This window comes from Mastomys coucha, unplaced genomic scaffold (genome assembly GCF_008632895.1).
Source record: "Mastomys coucha isolate ucsf_1 unplaced genomic scaffold, UCSF_Mcou_1 pScaffold19, whole genome shotgun sequence".
Taxonomy (NCBI): Eukaryota; Metazoa; Chordata; class Mammalia; order Rodentia; family Muridae; genus Mastomys; species Mastomys coucha.
In genome coordinates, this window is record NW_022196901.1 from 5,796,891 (window position 1) to 5,816,229 (window position 19,339).

Here is a 19,339-nt window from a genome sequence, read left to right on the forward strand (position 1 = left end):
AGAAAGAGCTTCAAACGTGGAGCGACGGTACTTGTGCGGCTTGTCCACTCCCATTCAGCTCTCTAAGCCCCAAGACTCCAAAGAGGCCCAAGATCCGAAGCTCTGGCCTGCGGCAGCAAACAGGTTTAGTCAGCACTCCTGATGGACCCGTCATCGAAATACCAAGCACCATTTCTAATGGTTTATGTAAACTAGGACCTCTAATTCTGTATGCAGTACAGAATAAAACAAGCATACACAACTGCCTCCGGTACTGTAAAGTGTCCACATCCAAACCCTGGAGTGATCAAAGCAGGCTGAGGGTTTTTAAGACGCCAAATTCGAGTCTGTCTGCGGAACGGTGCTCTGGTTGGCTACCACGTGCACGGCGCAGCCGCTAATAGCCAAGAGGCGGAGAAATGAGGAGCCGCGGAGCCCCGCGCCCGGGGAGGAGGACCCGCACCACTGTAAATAAAGCTCTGCAGCTGAGGCGGCGCCTCTGCCCGTGGGATTGGCTGCCTGAGTCGTGACGCGGTCTGGGCGGGCCCGACCGGTTTGCGACAGTGGCCGCGGTCCGGGACCGGAGAGCCCAGGGGGACCGCCGCACAGCGCCGGGGTTCCGCCGGCGTCTGGGGGGCCACGGCTCGGCTCGGGGTCGCGGCCGCTGCCAGGATCCGCCGCGCGCGCGCGCGGGGCGCGGGACGCCGAGGTCTGGCTCGTGGGCGCCGCCGGGGCTGCGGGAAAGCACGGGGTCGGGACGTGGAGCGGGCGGGCGGACGCGGAGCTCTCAGCCGAGCTGGGGCGGTGTGCGGGGGCGCTCGGCCCGCGACTTCGCTCCTGCCGCCCGCCGCGCGGGGGGACTCGGCGCCGGGCAAACTTTCTCCCCGCCGAGCTCCGGCCGAGATTGGGGGCGGCGGGCGGGGTGGCGGCCGAGCGCTGTTGGTTTCCTTTCACTTCCCGCGGCGGCCGCTGGAGATGAGGACGGCGGGGCTGGGGCGGAGCGGCCGGGGCCCCCGGGAGTGACAGTCGCCCCGTCGGGATTTCCCGCCCTCCCCAACCCCCCAGGGCCCGGGCCAGGCGTGCGCCGTGAGGGGCGGGCGTCCGGACTTGGCGAGCTGATGCGGACTCGCTTTTGAGCGGCTGGGGACGAGCGAAGCAGCCCCAAAATGGAGGACTTTGCTACCAGGACCTACGGGACCAGCGGCCTGGATAACAGACCTCTGTTCGGGGAGACGTCTGCCAAGGTGAGTGCGGGAGTGGGCCCCGGGCCAGAGTGCGAGAAATCCCGCCTCCCTCCATCCCGCTGGCTCCTTGCAGCCTGCCCGGAGGGTACTTGGAAGTGGAAAGAGCTGGTCCTGCGATCCCGCCTCCCTCTTGGGATGTTTGCCCTGCACTCTGCACCAAGAGCCGCTTGGAGTGGAGAAAAGTTCAGAAAGTTCTGGGCAGTTTGTGGGAAGTCCTTTACAGCGGAGGGAAAGTCCCGGGAAGGTTGCTTAAGTGCATTTTCCAGCTACCCACTTCAGGTGTGTGTCCAGAGCTTCAGTGGTTTCAGGAGTGCACTCAGAGCCCAGGGTTGTTTCTGATGATTGTTTAACTAGAGTTCTTAAGGGGATGAGGATGTGAAGCAGTTCCGTGAAGGTGGATGTTGGCCACAATCCCAGGAGGTGATCAGAGGGTCCCAGCCCTCAAATAGGCAGAGGCACTACATAAGTCCTTTAAAAGTGTAACAGTTTTCAAGAAGCATCATTAGATAGAGCCCCTGGCCAGCAGTTGACAAAAGCCTTTCTCTGCACTTAGCATTAACTTTCTGAAACTTGCTGCTTCCCTCCGCCCCCTCCCCCACACACTTGTCTGGGGGACAAAGAAGAAACTCTGTACTCAGCATAAAACTTTCTCAGAAGTCTGAGCAAGCAAGATTAACCTGCATCCCCTCCCCCCCCAGGGCCCCCTGACTTGTAAATGACAATGGTGGCCATTGACCCCTGAGCCTTGATAAGAGCAGTAAGCTTTTCAAAAGTGGCCGTGCTTAGTGTAGAGCTGTTATTCTTACCTTGTGGGAAGAGCCTGTACCGCACACAGGGAACTTCTCCCCCTGGCCGTCGTTGGGTAGTCCTAAATGTGGAAGCTGCCACTATACCATGAAGATTACTTATTATTAAATTCCGCATAGATCTTGATTTATCTTGGGGGGCTTTCATAAGAAATTTCAAGATGGATGTCCAGGTTCTTGTAACTTTCCATACTCCCAGCTCACCGTGCTGGGGAGCTCAAGTTCAGTAATGTTCCTCCTATTAAAGCAGACATTACTGAGCGTTCGTAGGTCTCTACTTGGTCCTGGGTGTTAGAGGAAAGCAGCCAGGAGTGGGAGATCTGGGCATAATGTGGAGATTCTGGTGGATATGTCCTGTGTCACAGCCCAGAGGGCATGTGTTTTGGGTACAAAGATGAAACTGGTTTCATTTATATGAAAACATTGTCCAGCTGTCCACAAATCAGGTTCACTATCTCCTGCACATAGCTTTCTGAGCACTGATTGGGAGTCTGGGTGAATCAGACTTTTAACTTCATAGGCCCTGGACTCCAGCAGCACTGGGCTTCGCGGTGTTGACTGATGCAGACATTGAAGCACCTGGGCTGGCTGAGGTATTTCACTGTGTTAGTTTCAGCACTTGGGAGGCTGGGGTAGGCGTGTCATTTGATCTCAGGTGTTCAAGATGAACCTGAGGTACATAGTGCAGTCTTGACCCCAAATCAAAACCAGAAGCCTTAAAAGCAGAATAGCAGCCGCCCCCTGACAAATGTGTAGATACTGAGAAATAATCGATGTTATTGGCCGACCAAATGCTTGAACGTGTGCTACCATCCATCATCCATTTGAAACCCATCCAAGGACATCAGTATCCAAATATAGCTCTGTTCATGACACACCTGAGTTCAAGCGTACAATGATTATAATGCCCTGCACTACTTAGGCAGCTTCAGAACATTATAGCACTGCTCACTTAAGGGAAAAGTTAAGAATAATATATAATTGTAAGTTTGCTACAACTTGCCTTATAAAGTGGATGGGGCCATTGCATATAAGTTCCATGGAATGGTGGAAGGGAAGAGATCCATGGTTTGATGTGGGGCAAATCATGTTTCCAATAAATTGAGATGCCTAATCTGGAGAAGCATCTGTCTTTGTTTGTAGCAAGAGCTTTGTGTGTAGCCTAAAATGGAGTCTCAACAATGATAGGACAGATTTCAGGACAGCCGTTTTCTTGGATGGGAGGAAGTGCTGGAGTGGAGAAGTCTTGGGAATTCTGAGAAATCACTCTCTCTCTCTCTCTCTCTCTCTCTCCCCCTCCTCTCTTGCACGTGAGTGGCTCTGGCTTACTCCCTTTCAGATTCCAGGAAACTAGACATAGTAGCCACCTAAGTGGAAGCTTGGTAATAAATAGTGAACTACTGTTTAGCAGAGAAAATCGAGACCAGGGAAAAACCCACTCTCTTATGACAAATTCTCAGAACTTTCAGTAATCTCGTTTCTCTAGAACAACCAACATGGTATATAGAGGCTCTCAGTTGTAGGTGTAATCTCTTAATTCTTAAGGCTAAGAGTACTGACACCCAGACAGAGGGGCGTCCTGAGGGTTTGTATTTCCTCAGCGCTAGGCAACAGGCTGGGCACTCAGTGTTCCTTGTTTGATCATCAGAGTCCTTTCTAAGACAAATGTTTTTATTTCTGTTGTACGGCTAAGGAAGCAAACTCCACGATGTTACTTGTTCAGCCACACGGCCAGTTCTCTAGCAGTATTTTGCCAGTTCCCTTTTGTGAGCTGAACAGTGGTGTGAATCCTGACTTAGTCATGTAGCCTGTGTGGCATGTTCTCACTTGTTGCCTCTTCCCAGGAAGCAGGGGTGAAGGGTTGCCCCAGCTCAGGCAGTGGGTTTTCACTCTTGACACTGAAATCTACTCCAGAAGAGGAAACCTAAAACTGAGTGGACTTGAGAGGCACCCAGGCGGACAGACCCGCAGGATCTCCCACCTTCCGTGCTGCTGAATGACCACGGAAGTGATTTCAATTACCGGAATTACAAATTGATTCCGTCTTCAGTGATAGGTTTAGGAATAGCTTCAGAGATGGAGCCACTAAAATAGTTCTTGTTCCAAGTGAGGGATGACAGAAGGGATGGTGGTCATGTTTTGTAAGAAACTGTACCTCATCGATACCTTTGAACATGTTATCAGTCTTGGTCAGAATACCAGAATGCTATTTTCACTGTCTTAAACCATTTCTTTCCAGCAAGGAGGCATTAAGAGTGCAGTGAGTCTGAGGCCGGCCCTGGATCTGCAGTTTCAGGCCAATCTGTGATACAGTGTGGCCCTGCTTCAAACAAACTAAAAACCAAGACATTCTTAAGTTCTGTTCCATAGTGCACTTCTTTCAGGTGGAAACCAAGCATGGCAGGACAAAATACTAAATGTCTGATTTCTATGGCCATGTTGTAGCTTTTGTAGTTTCTAAAACAGGACCTCATATGTGGACCCCCAAGTGCAGGGGCTGTATGCTTGCCTAGTAGACATAAGACTCCAGGTTTTATTCACAGCACTCCCTACCCCAACCACAACCACAACCACAACCACCTACCCAACTAACCAAAATACCCAGAAAAGACTTAAGTTCAGCAGTAGAGCACTTGCCTAACATGGGCAAGGCCCTGTGTATTTGATCCCTGGGACCAACGCCCCCAACACTCCCCCCCCTCTCTCTCCCTTCTTCCCTCCCTCCCTCCCTCTCTCCCTCTCTCTCTCCCTCTCTCCCCCATCCCGCAAACAAATGTTTGGGCCTTATATGTAATTTAGAATTTCTTTGTAGACCTACCAAAATTTTTAGACCCATAAATCCATTGTTTCAGGACACAACTAGTATAAATAAATTTTGAAAATGTTTTTGTACTGTCTTTGAGTTCAGTGTATGCTTTACTCTTGGAGTCCATTGCAGTTCACATCGGCTACATTTCAGGTACCAAACACCTATGGCTGATCCCATCAGTTGGACCATGTGTTCCAAAGCGAGTGGCTTATGGCTCTGGCAGGTTTTAAGCTCTGTTTGAGAAATGCCTTCCATTGCTGTGAGAGTTTCAGAAGCTCAAGGTACTGGTTTTCCTCACTGATACTAGTTGATGAGGGTGGGTGGGTAGTACTTTTAACTACTTTGGTAGTGTTTTATGCCCACTGCAGGAACATTCCAAGTCGTGGCTCTACAGAGCCATTTCTGGTGGACCCAGGGCTCTCTTCTTTGCTCCTCCACCTTCTTCCCTGCTGTAGTGTGAACTAAAACCTGGAGATAGTCCCTCTGTCTAGTCCTTGGTTTTAGAAAAACACCCATCTCTGCAGTAGAAGGGGGTCCAGTTGCCCAGGCTTGCTGTCATCATTTTTTGACTTTGTAATTACTTGTTAGGTATCTTAAATTGGTTTCAGTTGTCTAGGCTTCGTGGACCTGGGTGTGAAGAGGGACCGTGACTCAGTGAGAGAGCAAAGCATTTCCCCACAGCTAATGCAGATGGGCAGAGGACAAACGCATCACTTGGTGGGATGTAATGAAAACTGGTTTCTAGACAAATGTGTTCCAGTGATGGTGACTGTGCACAAGTATGTAATTAATCTAAGAAGAGCAGTGACATCCTGTTACTCATGGTGGAAAGTGAGGCTGGGGAGTTGCTGCAGTGGACTCCAAAGCAGATGGGAAAGGGAAGGGAGGCTTTCTGCAGAGGTCAGTGGGCTCTGAGGCTTTTGATGCTGGTTCTAAGAGTAAGATGCTCTTCCCACGTCCCTCAGCAAATAAGCAAGCAAAGAGAAGGGGTGAAACCAAGATGTCTTTCATTACTTGCAGTGTCCTAGTCAGAACTGGGAGTTTGAATGGAAGAGGAGAAACGTAAATGCTCTTTGTGATTTTTAGCCCCTTTGAATTAATTAGTTGATTAATTAATTTGCTGATTTATAGACAAAGCCATGGTCTCTGTGTCTCTGCTGCCTTCTCTTGCTTAGGCCCCCACAAGGCTGCCCTCTGAGCAGCGGAAGCTTCTAGTTTCTCCCGACAGCCTCATTTCTGTGATACCATGAGCACAGCAATGTCTCTCTCAAAGGAACTACCGTTGTCTTCTCTCATCTAGCCTGCCAAATCACATTCCCTTCTTGTGCCGAAGTTGTGGTTCTGGACAAAGACAATGCAACGACCTCTCCCTTTCAACTCTCTTAAATTTTCTCCCTCCCGTCTCAGGATCAGTGGACTTGGGATCCCTGTGGATGGGCCTTGGCCAGTCATGGAGTATTTGGAAAGCTCTGCAGAGCCATCTGGAGGGAGTTGAGATGCACTACTCGTACTTTTCTCTGTGCCTACTCTGTCCAGGGTCACACTTTCCACTGACCTTTGGAGCCCTCCTTCCCCCACTTCTGGGGATTGACCTCAGGTCGTCAGGCTTGTGTGGCAAGTGCTTTTCACTCACTGAACCGTTTCCTTGGCCTTGTAGCTAAGCGCCTCTCGATTTTTGTGGTCTTCCTGTAGTGCTCCCTCTCCCCGCAGACCTGAATCCTGTTCAGTCTGCTTTCTTTCTTTCTACTTTGGGACCTTGCAGCCCTGCTCTGTCCTTGCTTTCTTCCAATGAACCTGGCTGTCAAGGGGGTACGCTGGCACTGGTCTGGTTACTGTGAGGACCTCGGGTGGATGTGGCCGCTTCTAGAGTATGGGTTCCTTGAGCTCTTGGCTCTTCCTTTGTATGGCTTTTAAACATGTTAAGGTTTAGCCGATGTGAGGGATTAACATCAGCCCAACATGACCTGTATGCTTGTGAGATTCTAAAACAACACACCGTAAAGTCTTCTGCTGAGAAACTTGGGTACACTGGCTGCCCAAACAGGAAGTGGTGTTTTAAACTCTCAGGCAATTCAATTACTGTGTCTTCCTGTTGAGGTATATATAGCAGAGGCCAGTATTAAATGGGTGTATAATACAGTATTGTGTAAGAAAAAAACTGAGCCTATCCTCTTGGAAGCTCTAATTCATGTTACTCTTCCCCGGGGAAGACTGGACTTTTGCTCAGGTGTTGTGATTGCCTACTTCTTATGAACTGAATAATTGTTTTTCTTACAGTCATGTATAGATATGGTAATATTTTCTGAGCTCAGATTGTTGACAGACTTGAATGGTCCTTATGGGAAGTAAAATGATTTAAAAATCGTTGGCTGCCATCCACTGAACTGAGTACATGGTCCCCAATGAAGGACTTAGAGAAAGGACCCAAGGAGCTGAAGGGTTCGCAGCCCCTTAGGATGAACAACAATATGAAGTAACTAGTACCCTCAGAGCTCCCAGGGTCTCAACCACCAACCAAGGACTACACATAGTAGGACTGATTGTTCTGGCAGCATGTGTATAGTAGAGGATTGCAAAGTCAAGCAAAAGTGGGAAGAGAGGCCCTTGGCCCTGTGAAGATTCTGTGCCCCAGTGTAGGGGAATGCCAGGGCCCATAAGTGGGAGGGGGTGAGGTGGCAAGCAGGGGGGAGGGAAGGCAACAGGGGAGACAAACGTTCTTGTTGTTTTTTTGGGGTTCTTTTTTGGTCTTTTTTGTTTTGTTTTGTTTTGTTTTGTTTGAAGGGAAACTGGGAAAGGAGAAATCATATGACATGTAAATAAAGAAAATATCTAATAAAAAAATCATTGGCTGCTTTAGAAATTGGGGCTAAGTATGGAGGAGTCAGCTCAGTTCCCACTAAGCTCCCAGGAGCCTAGTCAGTCCTTAAAGACGTCCCATTAGACATGGCCACCATGGAGCAATGGCTGTCCTGCTGTGAGGACTCTCGTTTCCTAATCTCTACAGCAATGTAGCAATCTGTACACAACTGGAAAAGTACATGTTAAAAGTTAAGTGACTTATTCAAACCTACTAGTCTCTACGTGGCAGAAGAGGAGGTCTATGAGTCAGGTCTGTCATGCCCCTGCCTCAGCGTTTGTCCAATCTGCCATTCTGAAGCTTGAATGCACATCGTTATGTGCTTCTGTGGTTACAGATGATAGTTGTTTTTTTCTCCCCTTAAGCATGTAGACCGTGTTTGTGCTCTATTTTTACTTTAGTTTCCATAAATGGTGCTTCAGTGAACACAGTCTATTTCAGGTACATTTTTATCTGCTAGGAGAATCTGGTAGGATGAAGGTACAAAAATATTCATAACCTGAAGGTGCTTCAAACTGTGTGAATATGGTGAAATTTGTCAGACAATTAACACATGTCTGAATTAAGTTGATCAAAAAGAAGAGGGAATTTTGTATTCAGATTCATGTATAGAGATGGAAAATGTGTTAAATTGTCAGGAGGCAGGGTCTGTCTACATAGACCTGTCTGTTATGGAACTGTGTAGACCAGGTTGACCTCAAACTCACAGAAATCAGCCTACCTCTGCCTCCTGTGTGCTGGGATTAAAGGGATGTGCCCCCATGCCAGCCACCTGCAGTCTCGAGATTCCTCTCCATTGTCTCTATTTATGGTTCTGTTCAGAGTTCACTGTTCCCTTGGGAGGTCTCAGAACAGTCGTACCAATGGGCAGAGTTCACTGTTCACTGGAGTCAGCCAGTGAGGCAAGAAGTCTCGTTTTCCACGCATGTCCCTCTGGTTGTCTCTGGTGACCATATAAGGGGAAGATCCCATTTAGGCAGAGCCATACAGTTCAGAAGAAACAAACCCACTGACGGGGTGTGAGTTTTCTTACTTCATTAAGCAAAAGGAAACCTCCCGTGTTTCATTTCTTCTCGGGGTTTTTTCCTCTCAGGGCTAGCCATTACCATTACCCAGCCATTTCTAGAGCTTGTATGACCTGAAGTTTTCCTCTGTGACTGGAAGAGAAGCAAAGTCATTTCTGAAAATCTATCTGTAACTTAAGTTTGGGAAACAGGAAGCTAGGATGTGGCTCCAGTTCTAAGTGAAAGTGGAAGGAGAATCTGCCTAGTGTGCTTTGCACATTAGCATATCACTTTGCTTCCTTTACTAGAAGGAGTGAGTACCCAGGACCCAGAGACATTTAGGGGCTAGGAAGCTAAGAACTGTTAGATGTTATATTGTACTCTTTCATAGTTGGAGTTCTCAAGAATATCAGGTCAGACTTCTGAGTCTTGACCTGGAAGCATGAGTAGAATGTTAACCGGGCATGGTGACAATTGATCTCAAGAGCCCAGAGCAAATCAGTGAAGTCCACAACTCCATCCCAGGAAACATCCTAGGTCACATGCCTTTTCTCATGGATCATGCGTGCTGGAAGGGTAACAGAATACACTTGCTCTCCTGTTGCCATTGCTTTTTAGGTTCTACTTGGCCTTGGTGTTTTTAAGACATTGGCGCCCTTGGAACAAGCTGCTACTTGGTGTGTAAATTAAGAACAGAAATTAATTTTCTCACTGTTTTAAGAGGTTGGGAAGTCCAAGCCCAAGGTGTCAGTAGGATTAGTATCAGGTGGGGGCTTCTTTCAAGATGGTGACTTGCTGCCGCCCCCTGGGGGCAGTGATGGTGTGTTCTCAATATAGCAGAATGGAATGGTGAGAGAAGACTTTGCGGGGTGCTGATCCCCTGCAAGAGGGCACCCCCACCTTTGTGTATTAATCACGTCCCAAAGAAGCTATCCCTCCCTACCTCTTTCTACACATATTTTTTTCTACACAGGTTTTTTTTTCATAGCCCTGGTTGTCCTGGAACTCACTCTGTAGAGCAGGTTGTCCATGGATTCAGAGAGACACCAGCCTCTGCCTTCTAGGTGGTGATATTAAAGGCATGTGCCACTCTTTTGGTTAGGGTTTTATTGCCGTGAAGAGACACCATGACCAATGCAACTATTATAAAGCAAACCATATGGTTGGGGCTGGCTCGCAGTTCCATAGGTTCAATCCATTATCATATTGATGGGAAGCATGGCATCATGTAGGCAGATATGGTGCTGGAGGAGTCAAGAGTTTCACATCTTGATCCATAGAATCAAGGAGGAAATTGCAGTTCCATGCTGGGCAGAGCTTGAGCATAGGAGACCTCACAGTCCCGCCCCACAGTGACATACTTCCTCCTTCAAGGCTATACCTCCTTCAGAGCAGTGCCACTCCCCATGGGCCAAGCATTCAAACACATGATCTATAGGGCCAAACCTATTCAAACCACCACAGCCACCATGCCTGGCTCCCAAGAGGATACCACTTAAGTCAGCCCTGGGGAGTATTTCCATATTAAATTTGGAGGATGCCACTGTATAAGGTGAAGTTCAGCCTTTCAAGCTCATTTCTGCTTCATTTTTGGTCAATGCTGCATAGATTTGTTGGCAACACCTGCCTCTGGATTCTTGTATATTCCTTACTTATCCTTAAAAAGGGCTTCTCAACTTTCCCACTGCAGTGGTTCCTCATTGCCCCAGCTGTGCCCTGGTCATTCTTCATCTACTGTTTTCTATTCTCAGTCATTAGAAAGAGAGGAAAGTGAAAGCTTGGGATGTTGGAGGGACTTGAGATTTTATGGCCAGTGGTATTTTGCATTGAGAACCGGTGACCAGTGGTACAAATGGGGATGACGGAGTGAGGAAAAGCATGGGTACAGGAGGGACAGCAATGCAGGCCACTTTGAGATCCTCTTAAGGATGCAATGGAGACTGGGCACTCCTTTCTCGCTCAGCATCTGCTTTGTGGGAATGGCTAATGATAGAATAATGGGATCAAGAATGGGACTGAGAACCCAAGGATAGAGAGTGTTCCCAGCCACTTTCTGGAGAGGTTGGAAGCAGTCAACTCAAAAGACCAGTGAAGCAGAGTGAGGGACTAGCTGAGGCGAGAAGCCAGGAGTCTGCAGTCAACCTCCTTTCTTTAACGCCATCTTGATAATTCTGGGTGGTGGTGTTGGCAGAATACGGTGAGATGCAACAGAGTCACTGAACACTGGCAGCCCTCACATAGCCCTCGATAGGAAAAGGTGTTCTGGGAGGATGAAGGCATATGCCATGGTACAAACTTAGAAAGTATGCAATTAGGCTGGACTTCTATTATATGAAGTGGCTCAAAGTCTGAAAATAAAAGCAGCTTTGGCCTTACCATCCCCAACATTGACATGTAGAGGGAGAGATGAGTAGTTTTAAGATATTTAGAATTATCCAGAGCTAGGTTTAGTGGCTTAGGCAGTCCCCAGCGGCTGTTGGGGGCTTTTAGACCACGTGACTCAGGGTCAGATTCCCAAGACACTTCCTCCAGGGAGTCTCTGGTGCATTTCTGAAATTGCTAAACCCCACCGTTAGTCTGCAAGGGAGGTCCACAAATCACAGCTTTGGTGTAGCAGAGTGGTTATGCTCTGGTTAATGAATGGGGTCCAGTTTTGGGGACAGGAGGAGAGAAGGTGAAAGACTAGGACACGAAGGATTTGGCATAGCACTTAGTTGAGATGAAGAAGTGAAGTTGGTATGACTGAAAAGTGTCTTAAGCTGGCCTGGAAAATAAAATGTCCAGCCTGGTGAAGGAGGATTAGTGCGACTAGGACACAGGAACGTGAGCCGTTTTGGGGAAAGTTTGGAATCGCCACCTATCTTGAAGTGTCTCTCGTCTTCAAGAGATACCTGAAGTGCGGTTCCAGGAAGCACCTGAGAGGATGTTGGGCAGGACCAAGTCACAGATGGCATTGTTCTGCTACACGCCCATCCCTTAAGCAGAAGCCACTGTTGGCTGTGTGCGGCTCAGGTCCCAAGTCAAAAATGAGCTCCCTCTGCTGGTGAGAGGCTTTAAGGAAAGCCAAATGCTGCTGGCCACTAGTGGTTTAATTCCCTAGATGCCAGCAGTGCTGAAGGAGAGGCTGCCTGTCTATTAACTGCCAGCCTTTATGACAGCACACAGGCAATGTGTCTTACTTTGATGTAGTAAGTGTAAAATGGGTGATTTTGGGGGGTCTTGAAGTGGGTATCTCTTTCCTAAGGGATGATATCCAGAAAGGGTTTGTTTGAAGTTGAAGAGATGTTGAGTTACGGATGAGGGATAGTCAAATTTGGAGCAGCTTCTCAACCATTTCACCTCATCATTCACATTTCACTGTTTTGCAAATGTACCTATCATATCCCTAGCTTATTTAATGGGCCAGTATGAGAACTGATTGCGTATGAAAAAAACCTGCATTTTTATATACAATGCCATGTAACAAATTCTGCCTAGAGCCAGAAGTTTGCCTCATTTGATGATCCAGCTCACGTACTTTGATGAGCGAGAGCTGCCACCTACCTCAGAAGTGTCCTGTCTTCAAGACGCCTAACGTTGTGTACAGTAAGATGTCCTTTTCTCTTAGCTAAGTACTAACCATACACCATGGCTATACCTTCCCTTTTGAGGGGCAGCAGTAAAATGAGGATGAACATTCCCTTTTGCAGAACTTCACAGAGATGTGCTTGTACAGTAGATGTTATTAACCCCAGCAACTTCCCCCTCCCCAATTTGAGAAGTTCTACCATCTTTACTCAGTGGCAGCACTCAGTGGCTTAATTGACAGCTCACTCTGCTATGTACGAATGTCACTGAACACACATGCTGTAACTGAGATCTGACAGCTGAGCTGGCTATACCAAAGAGCATGGGTACTGGGTAGTATCAGCACTGTGAAAAGGATGATTTAGACCTTAGGCAGGATGGAGCTAGCCATGATTTTATTATGCTACTCAGATTAATGTGTAGTTTAAAACATATACATTGTCTATTTTTGGAATTTCCCTTTTGGATTTATGACCCACAGGTAACTTGAAGCCATGGAAAGTAAAGACTCATTGAAGGAGAGACATGAATTTAAATCAGAAACTATTTCATAGGCAATTTCCCCCATAAATTCTCCTACCTCTTCCTACTTTTTAAGTGTTCCTCGAAACTTCTTTAGAGTTACACCTTCATCTTTTTACTGTTTGGCTTTTTGTTTTGCACAAAATCTGCTTTGGGAGTAGGTAGGGATAACGTAAGTTGCTGTGGAATTGGAAGACTGAACATGCTGCTTGTGGGCATTCTAAACTCTATAGCAACAGTGTTTCCCAAGAGTGGATGATAGCTGCTGGCTCCTGGATGTTACTGTCAATATCCTGTAAAACCCTTTGCTACCTGAGCTTGAGTTGATGCGTACCTTCTCACAGTGTGCTGGGCAATGACTGGTCAGGCAAGATTGGTGACTAGTCCCATCTGACCACAAGTGTTGTCTGAAGCAAATTCAGAATTGTAAATTCTTGAAACTATCATTCAGTTCATTTTACTCTATCAAACAAAATGGGGTAAAGGATCCACTTGGGGTCACATAGAGGCAGAGTAATCTAAGAAATAGGGCAAAAATAAAACTTGGGGGTGTGGAATAGTTTCTAGGAACAATAACACTAGCTGAAGACAGAAAAATTTGAGTTTCAGTTTATCGCATTTGTCTCCATTTACTATTTAGCTCCAACTTGGAGCACATTCTTAAATGCACTTTGACACCTTAACTAGTAAATGAATCATCAGTTCTTTGATTTGGAGATTGGCTAGAAGAGCCTGCTGAACACTGGAATATAATCTTTGTCCCAGACAAAGGATTTCTACCCTAAGCTCTGAACTATCAAAGTGGTTTGCTCAAGACTTATACCAGATCTTGTTAAAAATATTTTGACTCAGCAGATCTAAAAAAAAAAAGAGAGACTTGATTTTGCATTTAAACCAGTTCTTAGGTAAGGCTAATACAGCTGGCCCATATACCATATTGGAGTAACCAGGTCTGGATACTGCATTCAAAGTGAGAAATTTCTAATGAACTCTGTGGTTCTTCTGACCTGGATTTATGGTACTCAACAGCAGAACTGAGGGCAAGGCACTGGCTGCCACATCTTAAACAGCTGACCTCAGGAACAACAAAGAGAACTGCATTTTAGCAGAGTAATGTTGATCCAGGAAATCCTGTCGAATGTCTCTCTAGAAGGCCAGGCAGGGGAATATTTATGTAGGCATGTTTTCACTACATGATCACCAGTTATGCTACTGTAATAGGCTAACAGGGCATACTAATAGGCTTTGTGAGGTGCCATCTGTCAATTGACAGCAGTAGTAGCTTTTAGGATATGCTGTCTTAGCAAGGAATGTGAAGCTTTTTAAAAGAGGTCCCAGGGGCGAGGGGAGTAGGCCTGATAATCTTCTTTTACTTAGAATTATAGGTTTTCCTGAGCCTTTTTTCCATGTTCAGATTATACTGCAATTTCATCCATGTATGTATGTATGTATGTATGTATATATATATGTTATGTATGTTACGTATGTACGTTCGTACGCACACATTGGAAGCCAGGGGTTGATGTTCGATCATTTCCTTTATCATTCTCTATTTTTTGAGATAAGATTTCTTAATTCTCGGCCCTGTGAAGGTTCTGTGCCCCAGTGTAGGGGAATGCCAGGGTCAAGAAGTGGGAGAGAGAGGGGTGGCAGGCATGGGGAGTGGAGAGGCAACAGGGGTTTGTTCTTGTTGTTTTTGTTTGTTTGTTTTTTTGGAGGGGAAACTGGGGAAGGAGAAATTTACATGTAAATAAAATATCTAATAAAAAAAAAGATTTCTTAATTCAGCTACTCTGGTTGGCCACTGAGCTCTAGACACACCCGTCTCTACATCTAATTTAACTCAAGGGAGGACTTACAGAATCACAAAGCAAAACACAGCTGTGGTGTGTGTGTCTACACATGTATGCTGTGTATGACCAGAGGCCAGGAGAGGGTGTCAGATCCCCTGAAGCTAGAGGTACAAGTGTGAACTGCTTGAGAATGTGCTAGAAACCAAACTTGGGTTCCAACTCTCCAGGCCTCATGTCCTTTTTTAGGTGAATGCTGGGGATTGGTCCAAATCAGATCCCCTGACTTGTGTGGAAGGCACTTTGCTAAGCAAGCCATCTCCCCAGTCCCCTTTCCCCTAGTTTTAGAAGATGTCTGGCCAGTTGGTTCTCCATTGGTTTTGATCTTTTATTTTTCCTCTCCTATTTACTCTTGATTTTGGTGGACAAGCTGCTGTGACATTTGGAAACTGCACAGCAACTTTCTGCAAATCTCTTGACAGGGGATATACACAGAATATACAGCTGTTTCACAGACGTGTACAGGACTTATCCTTATGCACTCTGATAATAAGCACATATACATTAGTCATATGTGGAAGGAAGTTAAGTGACTGTTAAGATTGTTCCCAGGTCTCTTTACTAAGAAACGGTCTTAATTTTTGGTGTGTTGTGTTGTTAAGATCTGTCAAGTTCTTAGTGAAGTTAGGGTATGTCCTTGCATAGGTCAGGCACACCTAAAACCTACTATACACCCAGCTTTGCCTGCCATTTTGTGTTTTTCAAAAGTAGAGAACTTGAAAGACAAGTTTTACTTTAGTTTAAAGTTTATTTGCTGTTTCCATACTCTCTTTTTTGTTGATACTTAATCAACCTTTCAAGGGCCAGAGTGGTGTGGAGTCTGCCTCGCATCATGTGCAAGGCCTCAGCTGGAGACCAGTAGCCCCTGCTCTATAAATATGAATTCATTTCAGCTTTGGCTTCTTGGTGACCCTGAAGCCCTGAAGTACTGTTTCCTCATCAAGTCTTAAGTCCCAACCTTGTTGTATATATGACATTTCCCCCTCTGAGGATGGAGATGTTGAGAAATCAAACCTAGGGTCCTGTACATGCCAGGCAAGTGCTGTATTACTGAGTGACAACTCTTGCCCCCTGTTCTATAATCTTACAAATAACTTACCAACTTTATTACTTTGTAATATGGTTAAGCTTGGTTTCAGAATTTGTTGTAATTTTTGTCAGGTACTTTACAACACGCTGGGCCCACATTTACCTTAACCTATAAAATTTAGGTTATCCACACTTTAGATATTTTTATAGAATTGGCTAGATTAGATATGAAAATCATTCCTCTCTGGTCAAGTAACTTTGTTTATATTACTAAAGTCTTACTAAGTTACACTTATACTTACACTATCCCCTTGTCTCTCCAGCACGGCACTCTAGTATTTCAGGTGGACAGAGCCACTTCCTGTGCCGCCTGAATACACTCATATTTGTTTGATGCCAAGGTTATGCCTGGCACGCTGGGCATCATCCCCATTACTCCTCATGTTAGGAATAGTAATCCCTAACAATGCGAGCACTCCTCAGTTGCCCTCATTTCCCAGAACCATTTCCACATTCCTATTACCACAGCTTTTTTATTTGGAAGACATCAAAGGACCAACTCTTGGTCTCTTCATTCTATAGGATTCCAGCTTCCATTCTGGCAGCAGCCCAGTCCAAGTCATCTGGCTTACAAACTCTTGTCTCTTTCAGGACCGAATCATCAATTTAGTTGTTGGCAGCTTAACCACCTTGTTGATTCTAGTAAGTATCTTTGTTTTGTTTTGCCATATTTATTCTGTTGGCCAGTTTTGAGAACTTTTAGTATCAATTCTCTCCAGACAAATGACTTTTAAAGAGGGTACAAACACGTAGAATATAACAGTAATAGTAAAGAGTAAATCAGTCGAGCTTGCCATTGTTACCTGCTTAATAAATCTGAAAAAGTGACAGTAACGATAACCAATTTCTCTATCAGTGATCATCACCTCTCCCATTTCTTTTAATGCCTTAAACTTACTTTGGCCAAGTTTTAAAAGACCTAGCTAGGATTCAGGAAAATTTTAATAATTCTGTATAGCACATTAGAATACATGTGATACACATTCTATAGGGGTGTATCAGACTAAAAAGCGAGTTCCTAAAGTCTGATAAACAAGGATTAAGTTTGCTTTTTAATACAAGGTAGAAACAAAGTGGGGATCAAAAACCTATTGTTCCATAAAACCAAGCCAAACCAGCTTTGCACATATTCAGTTATTGTTTTTCTTCTCATTTTGTCATTTTAATTTTCCACAGCATCTTAGCAATATTGAAAACAAATAGATATTAACAGTTTATGCCTGAGTGTGTGTGCCACACCATTGTGGAGGTTGTTTTGATAAAATGGAATGCTTCATGAGTTTGCATGTCACCCTTGTGCTGCGGGTCATTCTAATCTCTTTAATGTTCCAGTTTTAGTGTATGTTCTGCCAAAATGAGCACTGTTCACTTGATAGGAATATTTATAATCCCAAGATAATCAGATTAACCTTGGGAATGGGATTTATTGTTCATGTTGCTTGTTTGTTTTGAGACTTGTTTTGCCTTCTTTCATACTCGCTGGAAAAATTAGGAAGAAGTGTTAACTGACTTGAACAGGATTTTATGATGTAAGAAGTATTACCTTGCTTTGCCCCAGTCTAACCACACCTTGGAATTCCACTCAAGGCCTTATATATTTCTCTCCACACAGGTAACACTGATCAGTGCTTTTGTGTTCCCTCAACTACCTCCCAAACCACTGAATATATTTTTTGCTGTCTGCATCTCTTTGAGTAGTATTACTGCCTGCATACTTGTGAGTACTATGTAGAATTTAAATGTTTTTAAGAGCTTCCACAGTAGTGCTTAGACAGACTGCTAGCCCCTGGGTCTATAGAATAGGGCAGCTCTCCTTTAATTCCCCCCAAATTTGCTTCTAATTTGGACAGATAGGTCCACTTTGATTTGCGATCTTCCCAGAATATAGACAATTAACATCACATTTGTCAGGAAACAAAGAGGCCCCTTTGTGTACCAAAAACATCCCCCACCTCAGAGGTTGATGGTTGGTTCTTCTCTGTTATTTCAGTTAATTAACTGTTGGATTTGCCTTTCACCTTATGAAACAGTAAAACCTTGGTGTGGGGTTGTGGTTCAGTGGGAGAAATGACCTAATATGCAGGGTCCATAGGCTTGACCTCTATCTAACACCATTTTTAAAAAAACCAAAGTTTTGTCTTTTTGTTATAGTTTAAAAAATCTTTAAATTGTCTCAAACCTGCATAGGTTGTAAGCATTAACACTCGAATAGAACTAGTCCTAGGTCGAATCTTTGAAGTTTTCTTGTCTCCTATGTTCTGTAGGAGACAAGGTTCTGAGTGACCAAGGTTGAGATAGTGAAATTATGTATTTACTTATGTAAGCCCTCTTCTATACCTAATCTGAGTAAGTTACATAAATCTAGTGCCCTCCCTTCTAGTAATTCAAATACACTAAAAATGTATCTAGGTATAATCTCATCTAGCTTGCTTAGTATACTACTTTGATATTAGAACCCAATAAATAACAAAAACAGGAATACATATGACCTTGGACCATGGAAACACTTGTTAGCGCTACATGAATCATAAAGAATTAAACTATCTCAGGACAATAAATTCTAATACTATCCATATAAAAGAATCATTAGTTGTATTTTAACACTGTAACAGTTGGTCATTACTTAAATTTTTATTTGATTCTTTTTTTAGATCTACTGGTATCGACAAGGAGACTTAGAACCGAAATTTAGAAATCTAATTTACTATATCTTATTTTCTATCATCATGTTATGTATATGTGCAAACTTGTACTTCCATGATGTGGGAAGGTGAGACTGCAGAGATGAAATACTTACCAGGACTCTTGGAAATCTATGTGAATTTAACTGCTGCAAAAAAGTATGCTGAAGAACTGTCTACAGAAGTCTGACACATGAGTTTTTTCATGTTAATTGTAAATCTGAATCCCCTCGTGCTAGGGGGCTGTACCACAGAGCTCTGCGTCCCTTTAAAAAGCTGAAACATTCCAGCCCTCAAATAGCAAACAATTTTTACTTTTGATCTTTTTTTTTTAACAATTTAATTGCATGGCTCAAAATCTTGCATTTTAAGACAAATACTCTTTTATTTCTGTTAAACTGAATATACAATTATTGTTCCCTAGGCAACCAACTTTTGCTTATTACTACAGTTTCACATTAATAAACAGATGGTGAAAAGACAACTTTGATTGTGAAGATCTAATTACATTAATAAATAAAATAATTTATACAAGTTTCCTTTTTTTTTTTTTTTTTTTTTTTTTTTTTTTTTTTTTTTTTTGCCTTTTCTATAAGGATCATATCATTAAAGCCCACAGGCTAGTTTTCTATAAGGATCGTATCATTAAAGCCCTACAGGCTAGTTTTGGCTTTACCTTAGGAATGACTCTTGATTTGTTTTCTTTTGATATAGAAGCAAACTTTGTTTTTTAAAAGTGCCTGAGGGAGAAGCTACACTGACCCCCACCAGGTAATGCACTAGGTGAACAGCATACTCTAATACCCTCAACTATCTTCTGGGCAATTATATAGTAAAACGTAATAAAAAGTCATGGTTATCCGACACAGGCAATATTACCTTTCCCCTCATTTAATTTCACTTCAAAGTGCTAACTGTAAACTAATGACTG

The 19,339-nt window shown here is 44.5% G+C and overlaps 1 protein-coding gene and 1 non-coding gene across 3 annotated transcripts; one reads left to right on the top strand and one right to left on the bottom strand.

Moving 5' to 3' along the window:
* Nucleotides 1–508: 508 nt before the first annotated feature.
* Tmem243 (transmembrane protein 243) lies at nt 509–18,942 on the top strand. Of its 2 annotated transcripts, none has more exons than XM_031380006.1 (5): nt 509–688; nt 1,045–1,223; nt 16,250–16,369; nt 17,340–17,444; nt 18,379–18,942. In XM_031380006.1, exons 2-5 carry the CDS (start codon nt 1,146–1,148, stop codon nt 18,499–18,501), a joined length of 426 nt encoding a protein of 141 aa, XP_031235866.1. In that variant the 5' UTR covers nt 509–688; nt 1,045–1,145; the 3' UTR covers nt 18,502–18,942. The 2 variants fall into 2 exon arrangements, with proteins under 2 accessions (XP_031235866.1, XP_031235867.1); XM_031380007.1 differs by having other exon boundaries at nt 517–688; nt 16,319–16,369.
* On the bottom strand, nt 16,985–17,089 carry LOC116097657. The gene has a single exon (XR_004121501.1). It is a non-coding gene; the product is annotated as a U6 spliceosomal RNA (small nuclear RNA).
* Nucleotides 18,943–19,339: the final 397 nt, after the last annotated feature.